The 19,890-nt window shown below is 48.6% G+C and overlaps 1 protein-coding gene across 1 annotated transcript in view; it reads right to left on the bottom strand.

Annotated features, from left to right (window-relative positions):
* Positions 1 to 258: 258 nt before the first annotated feature.
* The window catches only part of HNRNPU (heterogeneous nuclear ribonucleoprotein U), a 90,687-nt gene continuing 71,055 nt past the window's right edge, over positions 259 to 19,890 (bottom strand). The window contains exons 12-14 of the mRNA XM_030196462.1: positions 19,384 to 19,565; positions 17,144 to 17,218; positions 259 to 3,681 (exon numbers count right to left, since the gene is read on the bottom strand). Of these exons, the coding sequence (XP_030052322.1) occupies positions 3,628 to 3,681; positions 17,144 to 17,218; positions 19,384 to 19,565 (311 nt within the window). The 3' untranslated portion in view covers positions 259 to 3,627. The remainder of the gene's footprint in view (positions 3,682 to 17,143; positions 17,219 to 19,383; positions 19,566 to 19,890) is intronic.

Genomic DNA, 19,890 nt, shown 5'->3' with positions numbered 1-19,890 from the left:
CTGTTTCAAATTATTTGCTAACAAAAATAAACATGACCCAGTATACTATCCTAATCAAAAGAGACAGGGGTGGGAGAAGACCATCTTCTTGTAATAATGCTGTATGCTGGTGGATACTTGGGAGAAGGATAGAACTATGAACAGCTTAAGGTAGGAAAATAATATTGTAGATGCAGAGCAGTGCCTGAAATACAGTTTTGATTGCTCTGCTAACCCAAGACTAAGGATAAATCATTAAAGCTTCTTGGTCAGCAATAGTTCTGATAGTCTACAAACTTTATTGAACAATTTAGGGAATTCCATATTGCAATAGTTTTATGCTGGGATCACATTCCCAAAGCAAGAAATTGCATTAACCACTTAAGCAACAGGAGCTCCAGACCATCAGCATATTAAGCTTTTTTTTTTTCTCCGACAATACTACAAGACCTAAAAATGCAGTTTAATATACTTAAAAAAAGCATTCTCTTACAGCGCTTAGAACCTTGAAGCAGACTTGGATGGGATACAAAGAGCTATGAAAAAGTTTAATGGAAGCAAAAAGGAAAAGTGAGGCTTCAAAAAGGTATTAAGTTTGAATTTAAAATCTACATTTTAAATATGAAAAGTATCAGACTCAAGATGGTGCACGTCTTTCGTTCATATTTGAAGTATGCAATGCAATCCAAATTACCCAAACATAACCAGAACATTTTTTTTGTAATTTTAAAAAGCACTCTTGCTTTCCTTCCTAGCAGTTATCCTGGCTTCTAATTAGCAAAGTCCTTTAGATAATGATACTTTCCTTACCTCAGTGACTTTATAAAATGCCATTTCTAGATAAAATTGCATGGAGATTACACGCTGTTCATTACAGTTTTCATTTTTAATCTTGCAGTGGATAAACATTTACTATAAACCTGCTGCAGCTTTTATTCACATTGAGGAGATTGTGACAACTGAGTTTCATGTTATCCCTGGAATAACTCCCACTTATAAGGAGATAGTTTTACTTAATTATCCAGGGATGGCCAACGATAGATTAAATGTAAGCCATTTTGGAGCCAAATTCTGTGGGGAACATATCTTAGAAAACAACAAATGGTCTGGCTTTTAGGACATCCATAATGATTATTCATTGGATCTGCATACAATGGTCCAAACACAAGGCTAGCCTGCATAGACTATTACCCTGAAAACAAGCCCTCTTTGCAGCTTTCAGTACATACAGAAACAGACAATATCAAAACTAGCAATCTTGAACTGAGTATCGAAGGCGCCATGTGTGAGAATACTATTACTTGGAATTTTGCTCCTGGAATAAAAACTAAATTCCACATACAGCAGTGTATAAGACAAATTACAAATAAGCTGCATGACTCCAAAAGTTCTGAACAGAAATCAAGCTCCCCAAATCCTATGTTACAAAACTGTTTATCTGCTCAGTGGAACTTTGGGGGTGTGTGTCTAAATACAGCCCTGAAATGGAAACAAATCATTTTCATGATTCCTTCCTACATGCTAAGAATTTTTTTTTTTTTTTTTTTTGGGGGGGGGGGGGGGGGGGGGGGGGGGCACAGGATGTCTGAATCTGCCCTCATCATCAATAACCAATAAGTATCTGTTACCATTGTTTTTCTTTTTGTTACTTTTGCTTTAATTTGCTTTATTCAAAACACTTCTATAGTAATTTATATCAATAATCAAGATTTAAAAATCAAGTGTTTTCCCTTTTTAAGCAAGCTAGTAGTTAAGGTCCCCCCCCCCCTTCAGATTCCAAGCAAATTGAAATGCAAACAGGGAAATACCATTTTATGCAGTTACCAAAGAGAGGTGAAAAAGTGATGGAAAGAGGACAAAATAAGAATTTAAGGATCATCCACTGATTTAATGAAATTTCCAACTTTTCTGTTGGTGTCTGCTACAGGCATCATAGCTTTCAGTTTAGGAAAGTGTGCCACAAATGAAACTCAGCCTGCACAAAGTGGCCTGTTAAGTTGCGTTCTCTACAGTACAGACTCCACAACTATTTTCTGCACTCTCCCTTATGTACGAGTTATTATGAACAGGAAAAAAGGTGGCTTATTGGGATCTAAAAAGAAAAACCTCAACCCACATTTGCCACATCCCCAAACCAATAAAATCTAAACACCAATGGCAGGAGAGAATAGTGTAGACAGACCTTTGAGAAGGTAAAAAGAAATAGGACCCTACTAAAGTACCACATTTATTCCCCTTCTTTCAAAACGAGAGGGGTGGGTGGGAATCACTCAATTACAGAAAATCTTGTACCATATCTATTTTAATTCCTGTGAAAGTTATTAAATTTTTCACAAGATACAGAAATGCCAAAAGATCAAGAAGCCAGGACAACTACAGTGGAAAGAAATATGGCTTTTTTCAGATAGGCAACAGCTAAATCAACTTAAGTGCCCAACCTATGGGCCAAAAATATCAAATGTACATGTCTGCATTTGCCAAACTTTATACATCAACATATTTCTCACTGCTGAAGTTTGTGCAGTCCAATAAACTAAGGTTTTAACAGCAGTAACTTTCAGACAGGTTACAGATTTCCTCCCTTTCATCTTAACTTTGAGGGATTGTGCATCATGCTAAGAATCCCAGAACACAGAATAAAATGAAATGTTTATTGCCACTGAAGGTCTAAGCTTAATCTCCACCCAACTCCTGTTAAAATCAGCAGGCAGAGGAGATATCCATTCAAGAACCAACATGATTTAAAAAAAAAAAAAAAATACTAGATAAGAAATGAGTCACTCACAATATTAGTTTACAAAGATGGTAGAGAATTACAAGCACACTAGGTATATGCTATTTTCTTTTAGAGGGGAAAGGGATTACATACACACACAGCTAACTTCATATAGATCCCATTAGACAACTGGATTTACAACAATTTTTTTCTTCTTTTTTTTTTTTCCTAATAAGAAACAGGCCAAGTCAGCCTTTTTCTTTTCAGAATCAAAATGCATAACAAATGGAGAAAATTATGGTGTTGCAACCTTCACAAGTTTCAGTATCCACAGATTAACCCAACCAAGATGCTCTAGCAAGCTCAATTTACACCCCCGCTCCTAGAATTGTTACAGCCCCCCCCCCCCCCCACACTATTTATTGCCAGGCTCTGCAAGGCTCCCAAGAACTATGCAGGAAGGACAGTAGATCATGTAAGCAGTACGCACACAAGAAATTCTAAAATATTCAAGATCATTCCAGAGCTGACTGCCAACATGATCACCATTATTGTAACGGGCTATTTTGTATTGCGAACTTGAGGAGTAAAATCCCTCAATAAAAAGGACACCAAATACAAAGCAACATCATTTACTTTTAGTTATGGTAAGAAAGGGGAAGAGAGAAAGATCACATTTTACAGATAAAAGGTAGAACCCTGAAATACTGACATTCTCTTATCGTGCATGATGCCGAGGTTCTCTTATGATTTCATTTTAAAACTGCAATTAAAAATGTACAAAAAAGGAAAACTGAAATCAACCCGGGGGGAACCTGCAGGCACTTCCTCTTGTGGAATGTTTTAAAAAGTTAGCCTACTAAAGAAAACAGTCGACTTCTTGTGAAGGTTTTGAAGAGAAAAATGTATCAGTTCATTTATATTTGAGTATTTCAGTAATAGCCTTGGTGATACTGCTGGTTCCATGGCTTCTGACCCCAAAATTGCTGTGAATAAAAAAGGAGAAAGAAAGAAAAAAAAAAAGATTAAAATTCTGAACGTTTAACTTTGATTTTCTGGAGGAAAAAGCATCACCTAACCCATGGTCAGGTGAAAACTGGCTCCTCCTGCTATATAAAACATTAACATCTTTTTAAAAACACTAATGGGCCCTACGGCAGATAACTCAAGCTAATCTTTAGTAAAGAACCATATAGTAAGTTATAAGTTTCTCACTAGAGAGCAATCTAGTATGTTCTATGCATTAGCATTACTACATTACTACAAATTGCAACTGACCACCACACATTTTTGCTCACATTTTTTATGAAAATAGAATACAGCCACACTTATTGGTGATATCAGGATACATCCATGAGGTGGTCATCTGCTCTCCCACAGCCCTCAAAACCCTAAGTGGTTTTCATGGACATGAATGCTGATTCCCACACTGATACAGCTCTACCCACCAGTCAGTACAGCGAATGATACATACCTGTAGCAGGTGTTCTCCGAGGACAGCAGGCTGTTCTCACGACTGGGTTGAAGTCCACGGCAGCCCCTCAAACCGGAAGAAAATCTCGCGGGAGGTCCCGCACGCGGGGCACGCCCACCACGCATGCGCGGCCATCTTCCCGCCCGTGCGCGACCGCTCCCGCTCAGTTAAATAAGCAAAGAAATGAGGAAAAAAACACAACTCCAAAGGGGAGGAGGGAGGGTAGGTGAGAACAATCAGCCTGCTGTCCTCGGAGAACACCTGCTACAGATATGAATCATTCGCTTTCTCCGAGGACAAGCAGGCTGCTTGTTCTCACGACTGGGGTATCCCTAGCTCTCAGGCTCACTCAAAACAACAAACAGGGTCAATTGGGCCTCGCAACGGCAAGGACATAACAGAAATTGACCTACGAAGAACAACTAACAGAGTGCAGCCTGAACAGAATAAAAACTGGGCCCAAGAGGGTGGAGTTGGATTCAAACCCCAAAACAGTTTCTGCAGCACCGACTGCCCGAACCGACTGTCGCGTCAGGTATCCTGCTGGAGGCAGTAATGTGATGTGAATGTGTGGACAGATGACCACATTGCAGCCTTGCAAATCTCTTCAATAGTGGCTGACTTCAAGTGGGCCACTGAAGCTGCCATGGCTCGAACACTATGAGCCGTGACATGACCCTCAAGAGTCAGCCCAGCCTGGGCGTAAGTGAAGGAAATGCAATCTGCTAGCCAATTGGAAATGGTGCGTTTCCCGACAGCAACCCCCTTCCTATTGGGGTCGAAAGAAAAACAATTGGGCAGACTGTCTGTGGGGCTGTGTCCGCTCCAGGTAGAAGGCCAATGCTCTCTTGCAGTCCAATGCGTGCAAATGACGTTCAGCAGGGCGGGTATGAGGCCTGGGAAAGAATGTTGGCAAGACAACTGACTGGTTAAGATGGAACTCTGACACTACCTTTGGCAGAAACAGGGTGAGTGTGGAGGACTGCTCTGTTATGATGAAATTTTGTATAAGGAGCATGAGCTACCAGGGCTTGAAGCTCACCGACTACGAGCTGAAGTGACTGCCACCAAGAAAATGACCTTCCAGATCAAGCAGTTCAGAGGCTCAAAAGGAGGTTTCATCAGCTGGGTGAGGACAACGTTGAGATCCCATGACACTGCAGGAGGCTTGACAGGGGGTTTTGACAGAAGCAATCCTCTCATGAATCGAACGACTAAAGGCTCTCCAGAGATGGCTTTTCCCTCTACACGATGATGGTAAGCACTAATTGCACTAAGGTGATTCCTTACTGAGTTGCTCTTGAGATCCGACTCTGACAAGTGTAGAAGGTATTCAAGCAGGGTCTGCGCAGGACAAGAACGAGGTTCTAGGGCCTTGCTCTCACACCAAACGACAAACCTCCTCCATTTGAAAAGGTAACTCTTTTTAGTGGAATCCTTCCTAGAGGCAAGCAAGACACGGGAGACCCCCTCAGAGAGACCCAATGAAGCAAAATCTACGCCCTCAACATCCAGGCCGTGAGAGCCAGAGACTGAAGGTTGGGGTGCAGAAGTGCTCTGTCGGTCTGCGAAATGAGGGTTGGAAAACACTCCAATCTCCACGGTTCTTCGGAGGACAACTCCAGAAGAAGAGGGAACCAGATCTGACGGGGCCAAAAGGGTGCAATCAGAATCATGGTGCCGCTGTCTTGCTTGAGCTTCAGTAAGGTCTTCCACACCAAAGGTATGGGAGGATATGCATACAGGAGGCCCTTCCCCCAATGGAGGAGAAAGGCATCAGACGCTAGTCTGCCGTGTGCCTGAAGTCTGGAACAGAACTGAGGCAGCTTGTGATTGGTCTGGGAGGCGAAAAGGTCCACCGAGGGAGTGCCCCACTCTTGGAAGAGCTTGCGTACCAACCTGGAATGGAGCAACCACTCGTGCGGTTGCATGAGTCTGCTCAGCCTGTCGGTCAGACTGTTGTTTACGCCTGCTAGGTATGTGGCTTGGAGAAGCATGCCGTGCTGGCCTGCCAGCGCCACATCCTGACGGCTTCCTGACACAGGGGGCGAGATCCGGTACCCCCCTGCTTGTTGATGAACAACATTGCAACCTGATTGTCTGTCCGAATTTGGATAATTTGGAAGGACAAACGATCCCTGAAGGCTTCCAGCGCGTTCCAGACCAGTCGGAGCTCTAGGAGATTGATCTGAAGACCTGCTTCCTGGAGGGACCACACCCCTTAGGTGTGGAGCCCATCGACATGAGCTCCCCACCCCAGGAGAGATGCATCCGTCGACAGCACTTTTTGCGGCTGAGGAATTTGGAACGGGCGTTCCAAGGTCAAATTGGTCCAAATCGTCCACCAGCGCAGCGAACTGCGACAACTGGTGGGCAGGCGGATAGCATCTTCTAGGTTCCCCGTGGCTTGGCACCACTGGGAAGCTAGGGTCAACTGAACCGGCCTCATGTGAAGACGAGCCATAGAAGTCACATGGACTGTAGAGGCCATATGGCCCAGGAGTCTCAACATCTGCCGAGCTGTGATCTGCTGGGACGTTCTGGCCTGGGAGGCGAGGGACAGAAGGTTCTGAGCCCTCGCCTCGGGAAGGTAGGCATGACCCATCTGTGAATTCAGCAGAACTCCTATGAATTCGAGAGATTGGAATGGCTGGAGATGGGACTTCGGGTAATTTATTACAAACCCCAGCAGCTCCAGAAGTTGACTAGTGCACTGCATGGACCGAAGAGCTTCCGCCTCTGAGGTGCTCTTCACCAGCCAATCGTCGAGATACGGGAACACGTGCACCCCCAGCTTGCAAAGGTACGCCACAACCACCACGAGACACTTCATGAATACCCATGGTGCAGAGGCGAGCCCAAAGGGCAGCACACAATACTGGAAGTGACGTGTCCACAGACGGAATCGCAGATACTGTGAGCTGGCAGTATCGGGATGTGAGTATAAGCATTCATTAAATCCAGGGAACATAGTCAATCGTCTTTCTGAATCATGGGGAGAAGGGTGCCCAAGGAAAGCATCCTGAACTTTTCTCGGACCAGATACTTGTTCAGGCCTCTCAGGTCTAGGATGGGGTGCATCCCCCCTGTTTTCTTTTCCACAAGGAAGTACCTGGAATAGAATCCCTGCCCTTCCTGCCCGGGTGGCAAGGGCTAGACCGCATTGGCGCTGAGAAGGGCGGAGAGTTCCTCTGCAAGTACCTGCCTGTGGTGGGAGCTGAAGGATTGAGCTCCCGGTGGGCAATTTGGTGGAGTGGAGATCAAATTCAGGGTGTATCCGCACCGCACTATTTGGAGAACCTGCTGGTCGGAGGTTATGAGAGGCCACCTTTGATGAAAAACTGTCAACCTCCCACCGGCTACTTTGATGGCAGCTATGTTCCCATGGATCCAGTCAAAAGCCCGTCCCCTGCTTTTGCTGTGGAGCTGCAGGGGGCTGCTTAGGCGCACGCTGTTGACGGGAACGAGCGCGCTGGGACTGTCCCTGAGGCCTTTGGCCCAGCTGGTTGTACCTATGCTTGCTGTAAGCGTAGGGTGAAGCCTGCCGGGCCCGGGAAAAACGTCCACCTGTGTAGGGGGATGCTGAAGGCGCCCGGTGGGAGAGCTTGTCGAGAGTGGTTTCCCGCTGGTGCAGTTGGTCCACCAACTGCTCGACCTTTTCGCCGAAAATGTTATCCCCCCGGCTAGGGACATCCGCCAGTCGTTGCTGAGTCCAGTTATCCAGGTCAGAGGCACGCAGCCATGAGAGTCTGCACATCACTATACCCTGGGCCGCGGCTCTGGATGCCACATCACAGGTGTCATAAATACCCCTGGACAGGAATTTTCTGCATGCCTTCAACTGCCTGACCACCTCCTGAAAAGGCCAGGACAGCTACGGCGGGAGCTTGTCAACCAGGTCCGCCAGTTGCCGCACATTGTTCCACATGTGGATGCTCGTGTAGAGCTGGTATGACTGGATTCTGGTCACGAGCATGGAAGAATGGTAGGCCTTCCTCCCAAATGAGTCCAGAGTGCGAGACTCCCGACCTGGGGGCACCGAGGCGGTATCCCTCGAACTCCTTGCCCTTTTGAGAGCAGAGTCCACGACCGCTGAGTCATGTGGCAGCTGAGGCCGCATCAACTCTGGGTCTGTGTGAACTCTGTATTGGGGCTCCGCTTTCTTAGACATGTCCCGGACAAAAGGGGCAAAGGAGAGGCTCTCTGGAGGTGAGAGCTTCCTCTCCGGTGAAGGCGTGGGGTCGGAGGGAAGACCCGCAGACTCCTCGGAGGAGAAATATCTGGGATCCTCCTCGGTGTTGGACATGAGCTCTCTGAGCTCAGACCGCAACCGGGCCCGTCTCGACCTCGAGGAACCACGTCCTCGTTGATGGTACCGAGAGGTGGACTCCTGCGCTGGTGGGGACGAAACTCCATTGGCGTCGACTGGGATTCCACCTGAGTGGCGGTCGAGACAGGTGCTGCAAGCGGTACCGGTGTCAACGACCGCATCACGGGTCAAGAGCCAGCCGGCGCTTCCATCAACGGCACCACGGGCGCAAGCACCCCCGGTGTCGGCACGTCCTGGCGCACCAGCCCCTCCAGGATACCTGGGAGGATGGCTTGAAGGCACTCGTCTAGGCCCGCTGTCGGGAAAGGCTGGGGGGCCGGTGCGGGTGTCGGTGCTCGAAGCTGCCCGGGTCCAGGAGACGGTACCGGGGTACCCGACGACCTGCGCATCGACACGTCTTCAATAGAGGGGGAGCTCTCCTCTCGGCGTGGGCGCTTCCTAGGGATCAAATCGTCCCTCGACGTCCCTAAGCTGCCCGTGCCATGCGCCGTGGGCGACCGATGACGGTGCTTCTTCGCAACTTTCTTTCTTTGCCCGTCATAGGCGCTCCGCGGCACGGACGAGAAGGAGGTGGAGTCTCCGCGCCCTCTGGGGGTCGGATCCGACAGGGTTCGGTCCCGATGGCCCTGGGCAGCGGGAGCAGCTGAGGCGGACTGCCCACTCGGTTGCTCACCGCCACCGGCAGGTCGTCGGGCCAAGGGAACCTGTACTCCTGGAGTCGGTGCCATAGTCGGCGTCGAAGACGTCGGTACCGATACCGAAGTCCCAGCAGTCGACACAGATGCCGCCGACGTCGAAGGGCCGGCGCAAGTTCCAAAAAGACGGTCCCAAAGAACTTGCCTCACCACCTGTGTCCGCTTTTTCAAGCCGAGACACAAGGTGCACGCCTTGGAATTATGCTCCGAACCGAGGCACTGGAGATACCTAGTGTGAAGATCAGTCTGCGAGATCTGCCGGTTGCACCGACCACACTTCTTGAATCCGCTCAGGACCTTCGAGGACATAGACGGAAAAATCGCGTCGGCGAGGTCAAAACCGTCAATGGTGGAATCGTGTCGAGATGCAGGCTCCAACTTAGACTCTGGTGAAGCTTCCGCCATCAACGTCAAGGGGCCCATGTGTGGCTGTGGACGCAGGTACTGCAAATAGTGTCAGTGACCTCATTGCAGGCTGAGGGTCCTGCGAGGCAGATGGAAGAGGCATAGTTGGCACAAGCACCCTTGATACCAATGCACTCTGCTGTAGAAGCCCTGCCTAAGCCATTTTCCATATAAAATAAATGGAAGAAGGTAAAATTATGTATAATCATACCTGATAATTTTCTTTCCATTAATCATAGCTGATCAATCCATAGACTGGTGGGTTGTGTCCATCTACCAGCAGGTGGAGATAGAGAGCAAACTTTTGCCTCCCTATATGTGGTCATGTGCTGCCGGAAACTCCTCAGTATGTCGATATCAAAGCTCCATCCGCAGGACTCAGCACTTAGAGAATTACACCCACGAAGGGACACTCTGCCCAGCTCACCACCGCCGAAACGGGGGAGGGGAATTAACCCAGCTCATCCCCACACAAGTGGGGGAGGGGAATCCGTCCAGCTCATCCCCGCGGAGCGGGGGAGGGACACCACACCCGCCGATGCGGGGGGATCTGGCTTATCCTGCAACCGCAACCGCGGGAGGAGCTGACTGACCCTAACACCGCCGAAGCGGGAGGGGTACAAAGCTGCCCTACAGCCGCACGAAGCGGGAGGGAGTGCCGGCAGAATTTATGTCTCAATCCAGCCCCGTAAAACGGAGGGGAGAGGAATGCAGCAGCTCACTGTAACACAAACTCGTCTCAACTCTTGAAGAATCCAAGTGAAAGAAGAACTTGAACACGAAGTCCTCCTGAAGTAACTGAAGGCTAAACTTGAACCTAAAATTCAACCAGAATATAAACAGTACAGATATCTGGGAGGGGCTATGGATTGATCAGCTATGATTAATGGAAAGAAAATTATCAGGTATGATTATACATAATTTTACCTTCCATATCATCAAGCTGATCAATCCATAGACTGGTGGGATGTACCGAAGCAGTACTCACCCAGGGCGGGACATAGAAATCCCTGACCTCAACACTGAAGCTCCAAACCGGGCCTCCGCCCGTGCAGCCACAGTCAAACGGTAATGCTTGGAGAATGTATGAGCCGAAGCCCCGTTGCCGCCTTGCATATCTCTTCCAAGGAGACGGATCCGGCCTCTGCCATCGAGGCCGCCTGAGCTCTCGTGGAGTGAGCCTTCAGCTGGATAGGCGGCACCTTCCCCGCGGCCACATAAGCCGCTGCAATGGCTTCCTTGACCCATCTTGCCACTGTAGGCTTAGCAGCCTGCAGACCCTTACGAGGACCTGCAAACAGGACAAACAGATGATCCGATTTCCGGAAATCATTGGTCACTTCCAAGTATCTGATGATGACTCGTCTCACATCCAGATATTCAAGAGCGGAGTACTCCTCTGGGTAGTCCTCCCTACGAAAGGAAGGGAGACAGAGCTGCTGATTCACATGGAAGCGAGAAACAATCTTGGGCAGGAAGGAAGGCACTGTGCGAATAGTCACTCCTGCCTCAGTGAACTGCAGAAAAGGCTCTCGACATGAGAGCGCCTGGAGCTCGGAAACTCTTCCGGCTGAAGTGATAGCCACCAAAAAGACTGCTTTCAACGTCAGGTCTTTCAGAGATGCCCTCGACAAGGGTTCAACAGGCGGCTTCTGCAATGCTCTTATCACCAGGTTGAGATTCCACGCAGGCACCACTGAGTGCAGAGGAGGGCGCAGGTGATTAACTCCCTTGAGAAAGCGCACCACATCTGGCTGCGAAGCCAGGGAAGCACCCTTCAGGCGGCCCCTGAAGCAAGCCAGAGCCGCTACCTGGACTTTAAGGGAACTGAGCGACAGGCCTTTCTCCAGACCTTCTTGCAGGAACGCCAACACTGAAGAAATTGGAGCAGTGAAGGGAGAAAGTGAGCCTGCTTCACACCATGCTGCAAAGATACGCCAAACCCTGGCGTAAGCAGTAGAAGTAGAGCGCTTCCTCGCTCTCAGCATAGTGGCGATGACCTTGTCTGAGAAGCCCTTCTTCCTCAGACGCTGCCGCTCAATAGCCAGGCCGTAAGACCAAAGGGAGAGGGATCCTCCATCACCACGGGACCCTGATGTAACAGGCCCTGCTCCACTGACAGCCGCAGAGGATCGTCGACTGAGAGCCTGATCAAGTCCGCATACCAGGGACGTCTGGGCCAATCCGGACCCACCAGGATTACCCTGCCGGGATGCTTTGCCACCCGGTCTAGCACCCTGCCCAACATGGGCCAGGGCGGGAACACATAGAGGAGCTCTTGTGTCGGCCACTGTTGGAGAAGAGCATCTACTCCCAGGGATCGAGGGTCCCGTCCTCTGCTGAAAAAGCGCGGCACTTGGCAATTGGCCGATGACGCCATCAGATCTAGGCTCGGCTGGCCCCAGCGCTTCGTGATGTCCAAGAACGCCTGAGCAGATAGTTGCCACTCTCCGGGCTCCAAGGTATGGCGACTGAGAAAGTCCGCCTTGACATTCATGACTCCGGCAATGTGGGCCGCTGAAAGCTGCTCCAGGTTCGCTTCCGCCCACTGGCAAAGACTCATAGCCTCCTTGGCTAGAGGGGCGCTCTTGGTACCTCCCTGGCGGTTGATATAGGCCACAGCCGTGGCATTGTCCGACAAGACCCGTACAGGCTACAACACCAGTACCGGGATGAACTCCAATAACACCAACCGAATGGCTCTGAGTTCCAGGAGGTTGATAGACCACTTGCCTCTGCAGGAGACTAGAGCCCCTGCGCTGTCCTTCCCAAGCAGTGGGCTCCCCAGCCCATCAAAGAGGCGTCTGTCGTGACGACAATCCACTCCGGGGTCACCAGAGGCAATCCTGCAGACAACTTGTCTGTCTGCGTCCACCAGCTCAGCGCCTTGCGCACTGCTGGGTCCACGGAAAGGCGCACAGCATAATCCTCCGACATCGGAGTCCAGCGCAGCAGCAGAGATAGCTGTAGTGGTCTCATATGAGCCCTGGCCCAGGGCACTACTTCCATCGTGGCCGTCATAGAGCCCAACAGCTGCACGTAGTCCCAAGCCCGAATAGGAGAGGCTACTAGGAACTAGTCCACCTGAGCCTGAAGCTTGACAATCCGATTGTCTGGCAGGAACACTCTGCCCACTTGGGTGTCGAATCGAACTCCCAGATACTCCAGGGACTGAGTCGGGCGCAGCTGGCTCTTCTTCCAGTTGATGATCCATCCCAGGGAGCTCACCAGAGCAACTACCCGGTCCATAGCTTTGCCGCACTCTGCATAAGAGGGGGCTCGGATCAACCAGACGTCCAGATAAGGATGGACTTGTACTCCTTCCTTTAGCAGGAAGGCCGCTATGACCCCCATTACTTTGGAAAAGGTCCGCGGAGCAGTAGCCAACCCGAAAGGGAGGGCTCTGAACTGGAAGTGTCGTCTCAGGACTGTAAAACGCAGAAAGCGTTGGAGAGGAGGCCAGATGGGAATATGCAGGTACGCTTCCTTGATGTCCAAGGAAGCCAAGAACTCTCCTGCCTTCACTGCCGCTATAACAGAGCGGAGAGTCTCCATGCGAAAGTGCCTCACTTTCCAGGCCCGATTGACCCCTTTGAGGTCGAGGATAGGCCGGACAGAACCTCCTTTCTTTGGAACCACAAAGTAAATGGAGTAACGTCCCTTGCCAATCTGATTTTTTTTTTTTTTTTTTTGGCACCGGAACGACCGCACCCAGGCGGATCAGGTTGTCCAAGGTCTGCTGCACTGCCACAGCTTGACCGGAGACTTGCAGGGAGAGAGTACAAACCCGTCTCTTAAGGGTTGGCAGAACTCTAGCTTGTAGCCGTCTCTGATGACTTCCAGCACCCACGCGTCTGAAGTTATAGTGGTCCACTCGCCCAGAAACGAGGACAGCCGTCCTCCAATCTGCACTGGGGCGTGGACCAAGGCCCCGTCATTGGGTACGAGACCCTGGGGGAGGACCGGAGGGAGCACCTCCGGGACGGCGGTCTCTGCGAAAGGAATGCTGCTTGGGGGAGAAATTCCTCTTGAAGGAAGAGGGGGCAGAGGAACCCGACTTGCCCGGGCGGTACCGACGGGCTTCCAGCAACCGTCCTCTGGAGGTACCGGGACGAGTACTAGCCCGAGCCCTGACCTCTGGTAATTTCTTGCCCTTAGACGTGCCGAGATCGGTCACGATTTTGTCCAGCTCGACCCCAAAGAGCAGCTTGCCTTTAAAAGGCAATCTAGCCAGGCGGGATTTAGAGGCGTGGTCAGCAGACCAATGTTTCAGCCAAAGCCACCGCCGCGCAGAGACTGTCTGAGCCATGCCCTTAGCTGAGGCTCTCAAGACATCATACAGCAAGTCTGCCAAATAGGCTAAGCCCGATTCCAGGGCCGGCCAATCAGCCCTCAAGGAAAGATCCGAGGGGGAAGCCCGCTGCACCATAGTCAGGCACGCCCTGGCCACATAGGAGCCGCAAACTGAGGCCTGCAAACTTAACGCAGCTGCCTCAAAGGACGACCTTAAGGCCGCCTCCAATCTTCTGTCTTGGGCGTCCTTTAGGGCCGTGCCACCTTCCACCGGCAACGCCGTTTTCTTAGTCACCGCAGTGATTAAAGAATCCACGGTAGGCCACAGATAGGCCTCACGTTCACTCACAGCCAAAGGATAGAGGCGGGACATAGCCCTAGCCACTTTAAGGCTCGTTTCCGGGACATCCCATTGAGCCGCAATTAAGGTGTGTATGGCATCATGCACGTGGAAGGATCTAGGCGGGCGCTACGTCCCCAGCATAATGGCAGAGCCAACAGGGGCTGAGGGAGAGACGTCCTCCGGAGAGGAAATCTTTAAAGTGTCCATGGCCTGTAACAACAGGTTGGGCAAATCCTCTGGGCTAAAAAGCCGCGCTGCAGAGGGGTCATCCGCTCCATCCGAGCGGGGATCTATCTCCTCCAAGGAATCCGCAAAGGACCGTTGGGAGACCTCAGACACGCTGCCCTCATCTACATCGGAGGAGACAAAGTCCTCCAAGGCCTGGAAATCAATCCGAGGGCGTTTACCTCTGGGAACCTCAACCTCTTTATCAGAAGAGGGAGCAGGGGCAGCGTTTTGCATGAGGAAGCCTGATGCAGCAGCAAAACAAACTCGGGGGAGAAACCCCCCAGACAGTGCACTTCCGCAGCCTGGGCAACAGCCCTAGACGCACTCTCAACCGGCGCTCGCAATAGTGGGGGAGAGACATGCTGCGCATCCAAAATGGCGTCCGGCGCGAAACTCCGTGAAGGAGCCGCGCGGGAAGAACGGCGCTTAACTTTAGCCGCTTTGTGCCGTCGCCCAAATTAAGGGCGTTCATGGCATTAATGTCTCCAACCTCAAGGGCGGCCCACGAAGAAGCCGTCCGAGCCGCGTGGCCGGCCAAGATGGCGGAGGCGAGGAGCGGGGGATGGGCGTTTATGGCGGGAAAAAAACGCCACGCCGGAGGAACGACCGGGACATTCATCGGTCACTAAACTGTCACCCATCAAGGGCGAATCAGGTTGTAAAACCCCCGCATCCCCTCTAGAAGCGCTCCAGCGATCCGGGGAGCGACCCTTTGCGCCCTCGCCCTCCGACGCCATATGCCACGAGGAGAAGAATCGGGGAACCCCCTGCCCGCTATAAAAGGTAAAATTACCTGCTTGCCGCTCCGAGCTGTAACGAACTGGTGTCCCAGTGAGTAGCTGCAATGAACGTTTAAAGAAACGTCGAATTAAACGCCTTTAAAGACGTTTAAAATTTTTTTTTTTTTTTTTTTTTTTTTAAACGGAGCCAGCGGGAGGGGGGAGAAAAGGAGGGACCTGGCACCACCAGGTTTGCACTTGCTCAAAAGAGCCCTCAACCCCAGGCCTCAACAAAACCTAAGGATTAGGCTTGGAGGCCTAGCCAGAGCTGCTGCTGTGTGTGACCACCACCTGCTGAGATAGAGAACATACTGAGGAGTTTCCGGCAGCACATGACCACATATAGGGAGGCAAAAGTTTGCTCTCTATCTCCACCTGCTGGTAGATGGACACAACCCACCAGTCTATGGATTGATCAGCTTGATGATATGGAATGGAGATTTTTTTCTTTTATATGGTTTATAAAGGGGCTGATGGAAAGCCAGCTAGACCCTCTTCAGAAGATACCTCTGGCTCAACTAAAATCCCAGGAGCACTCAGAGCCTGACCCTGAAAAATACTCAAGAGAGAGATCCAAGTCTTTGCTCGTTATCATCTACTGACATCGGTGTCAGGCATTTAGATGAGTGTGTCAAGATGCAGAGGATCTCCAATTCCAGGATTCCATACGAAGGCCCTTTTGGGTTTCCATATCAATTACTCACAAACAGGCAGTGCATAAGTCTGACAGGGTAGATCTCTTCTCATATCCACAGACAATGATGAAGCTACAGCACTACACTGAACAAAGCAGCGCCCTATATGCTCATCAATTCTCCTGAGTTACTTCTTGAAAGTTACCACTGCCAAATGTGTGGGTAATACAGGAGGAGCAACCACGTCCACCTGAGTCACTGGACTATCAGATGCTAGGTCCCCAGGTCAGCTGTTGCACCTCCTCTGATCAGTGTATAAACAATCCACATGTTTTCTTTTTTTTTTTTTTTTTGGGGGGGGGGGGGGGGTACTCTGTCAACACCAGTGACACTGGTGATCTGATGCTTAGAGAACTATGATCTGAGGCACAATCACAAAGACCCCTCCTTGGACATGTGAACAATTCACAGTAAGGAGGATCCCAGGCAAGCCCAGGCATTGCAGATACCAATTATGAGTATCTGTGATGGGACAGGGTACTGTTGCACTAAACACACTTCTTAAAGCCTCTAGGTCTTTTTTTCTGGAACATAAACAATTCTGAAAAAGACCCCAACTGGTAGCCCAAAGTCCTCCCATGAGGCCTACTATGGGCTGAGCATGAAAAATAAAGGAAACAAATACAGATGAGAACCTACAGCACCACCAGGATTGGCACTGCATGACAGTGACAGGAATGGGGGTGGGGAAGCTTATAAAACCTGATAAAGCCCAAACCACACACGAGCCCCAGTGATGTACGACTGACTGGGTCAGTAGAAAGATTGAGATTGTCACTTTGTGAGAACAGCAGGCACGAACTGTGTGCATGTGCAGTGAGGCGGCTCAAAAGCTTTGAGTAGCTTCCTATGCAAGCTCTACTGGTGACATCACCCATGCAGTGAAGACTTGCTAGCTTGTCTGTCCGCTGATAATACCAGCAACAAAAGGCAATGTTCCTGGCACACAAAGGTCTCCAAATTATATGCAATTTTTTCCACTGTACAATTTTCACACGTCAGGTAGTTAGTATTACAGCCACCCCAACCTGAGGCACTACTTTTAATACAGCAGTCTTTAAAACACTGCATAAAAGTATACACATCATATTTTTCCATACAGAAACTGATTAGTGGTACGTGCATAATTATTCACTGCACCAAATAAGATGACCAGTGCCATATCTAAACCTTGATTTGAAGCAAAGAATATCTGAATGTACTTACACCCGGCTGCTGCCACTGGCTGTAGCCCTGAGAGTGATTTTTGTAGCCACGATTATTTCCCCTTCCTCTAAAATTCTGCAGAAAGAAAGCTTGCAGTAAGGTTTTTGTGGGGGTAGGGGACATCACAACCTGGACAAAATCTAGAAATTATGTACACAAACGCTTACAAAAGTCATGTCCTGCAGTCCTTTCACAAGGGATTGCAGAGCTCTTGTATTAAGAATACTTATTAAATTCTCTCCTAGTAGTGACAAAGTGGGCACCTTCCCTTCAAGCATCTACTGGATGTTACTGAAGGTGTTGCAAGATAAACAATCTTATTCACATAGGCCTTTGGTGTCTTGCAGTTATTCACAGGAGGTGTGGAGGAATGTTCTTTTCTGTATATTATGACAGGGTACTATACCGAGGCTTTTACACACACTCAGAAAAGGAGATTGTGCATTTGATGTGTGTTATATCTGTGTTACTTTTGTGAGGTGCCTAGATGTTTTGACGAGTTGTTTAAAAAATTAAAGGCCTTCAGTTAACCAAAAAACACTACACAACTGAAAAGTGCTCTTGACTGGACTGCTCACTGCAGAAACTGAGACAGGCATGCAGATTTTACAGAACACTATAGCATTTGCATATGGGGGGGATTAAAAAATAATCAGGCTTTTGATCAATTATATAAAGTTTGGGTGAGCAAAGTTAAAATTCTCTTGCAGACTTACTTCTACCAGGTCAAAATATGTACATGTTCTGAAGTAGCATGGATATGCTTTTAACTGGTTAAAAACAGAAATCAAACAAAATAAAACATGGAAAAGAAAATAAGATCATACCTTTTTTATTAGACATAACTTTACATTTCTTGATTAACTTTCGAAGGTTGCCCTTCTTCCTCAGATCGGAAATAAGCAAATGTGGTAGCAGATAGTATATATGAGAGAAACATCAAAGCATTACTTTGACTGTCTGACAGAGTGGGGGGGTGGGGGTATGCATGGGGACATCAAAGCATTTCATTGATATTCTAACAGAATGGGTGTTGGTAGGTGAGAGGAAGGTAATTAACAGAGAAATACAGCTTTATATTTTATAATGAGTTAGAAAACCCAGATTCTTATTAAGTCCTACTTGTTGGGTGTCAAAATATTCAATCATTCTTATTTCAAAGGTCTTACGTTCCTGTATTGTTTTAAAATTACCTTTCAGTATTCTTACTGAAGTGGAGGAGTGGCCTAGTGGTTAGGGTGGTGGACTTTGGTCCTGGGGAACTGAGTTCGAGTCCCACTTCAGGCACAGGCAGCTCCTTGTGACTCTGGGCAAGTCACTTAACCCTCCATTGCCCCATGTAAGCCGCATTGAGCCTGCCATGAGTGGGAAAGCGCAGGGTACAAATGTAACAACAACAACAACAAAAAAATCACTGGTGCCGTGTTCTGGTCTTGTGAAGTGTTGGCCCACAGGGGTGGGGGCCTGACTGGCACCGGCTATTTTCATGTGATGTCAAACTGTCAGACTGTCAAAGTAATGCTTTGATGTTTCTCTCATATATACTATCTGCTACCACATTTGCTTATTTCCGATCTGAGGAAGAAGGGCAACCTTCGAAAGCTAATCAAGAAATGTATTAAGTTATGTCCAATAAAAAAGGTGGTATCTTATTTTCTTTTCCATGTTTTATTTTGTTTGATTTCTGTTGATAACCTTGGACTAACACGGCTACCACACCTCTCAACTGGTTAAAAAGAATTAGCATACAGGGCTTCCTAATTTTAGGGTACTATCTACAGACACAGGTTTTTAGCCATCAATGAAAACCTTGAAATTCCTGGTACGGAACTATCCAAACAAGCTCAAAAGGCTTCATACAAGCTCAACCACAGAATAATAGTACACCACATCAATAATCTGGCTAAGAGTGAAACTGGAGAGTAATTACCAATTTTGACTGAATTATGTTTGCAGAGTCTTAACAGTAGTTAGTGAAGGGCTTACTGGTCTACCCAATCCACCTAACTGCAAAACCTACTGGGTAGACAAACCCTATCCAACTTTTGGCTATTTTCTCCCCCCCCCCCCCCCCCCAAAAAAAAAAAAAAAATGCATTATTAAGTCTACTTTAGGCATACTTAAATTCTGCCGGTCACTTGATACTACTATATTTGCTGGTCTGTTAGTGTGTGGAAAATTTCTCCTACTGTATCATACCAAATACTTACAAGGTTATCTGGAAATATTCATTCCATTACCTGGTTATAGTTCCCCCTGCTGGGCATGCCACCTCGACTGTAATTTCCTCGGTTGGAATAGCCACCTCTGCTCGGATAAACAGGACCGCGAGGATATGGATAACCAATTGCACCCCCACCAGATCCACCTCCTCGCTGTGGCATGCTTCCCCGCCTGTTGTATCCACCACGGTTTGCTGGAACTGAAGGGAAAGAATATTAATCAGATTACAGCTCATCTATGCCAATAATTTTATCTATAGCATTCAAATATATTACCTTGGAATAAAGTGCAATATTAAAAAAAAAAAAATAGAGTAGTGAGCAAAGCAGTCAGGATAGCAAAGGACCAACCGAAAAAAAAAAAAAAGGACAAGACTGTTCTTAAAATATATGTTATTTGGAGGAAGAATTGCACAAAATGGGACTAAGGACTCAAAGAATATGCAAAAGCTGACGAGGAGAGCACCGAATTTTCAGTTCATGGCACCCTTCGTGTCCGAGCAATTTTTCGTGGCACCCCCCCCC

This window comes from Microcaecilia unicolor, chromosome 3 (assembly GCF_901765095.1).
Source record: "Microcaecilia unicolor chromosome 3, aMicUni1.1, whole genome shotgun sequence".
Lineage (NCBI taxonomy): Eukaryota > Metazoa > Chordata > Amphibia > Gymnophiona > Siphonopidae > Microcaecilia > Microcaecilia unicolor.
Note: the sequence above shows the minus strand (reverse complement) of the source record. Positions and strands in the feature narration are given on the sequence as shown.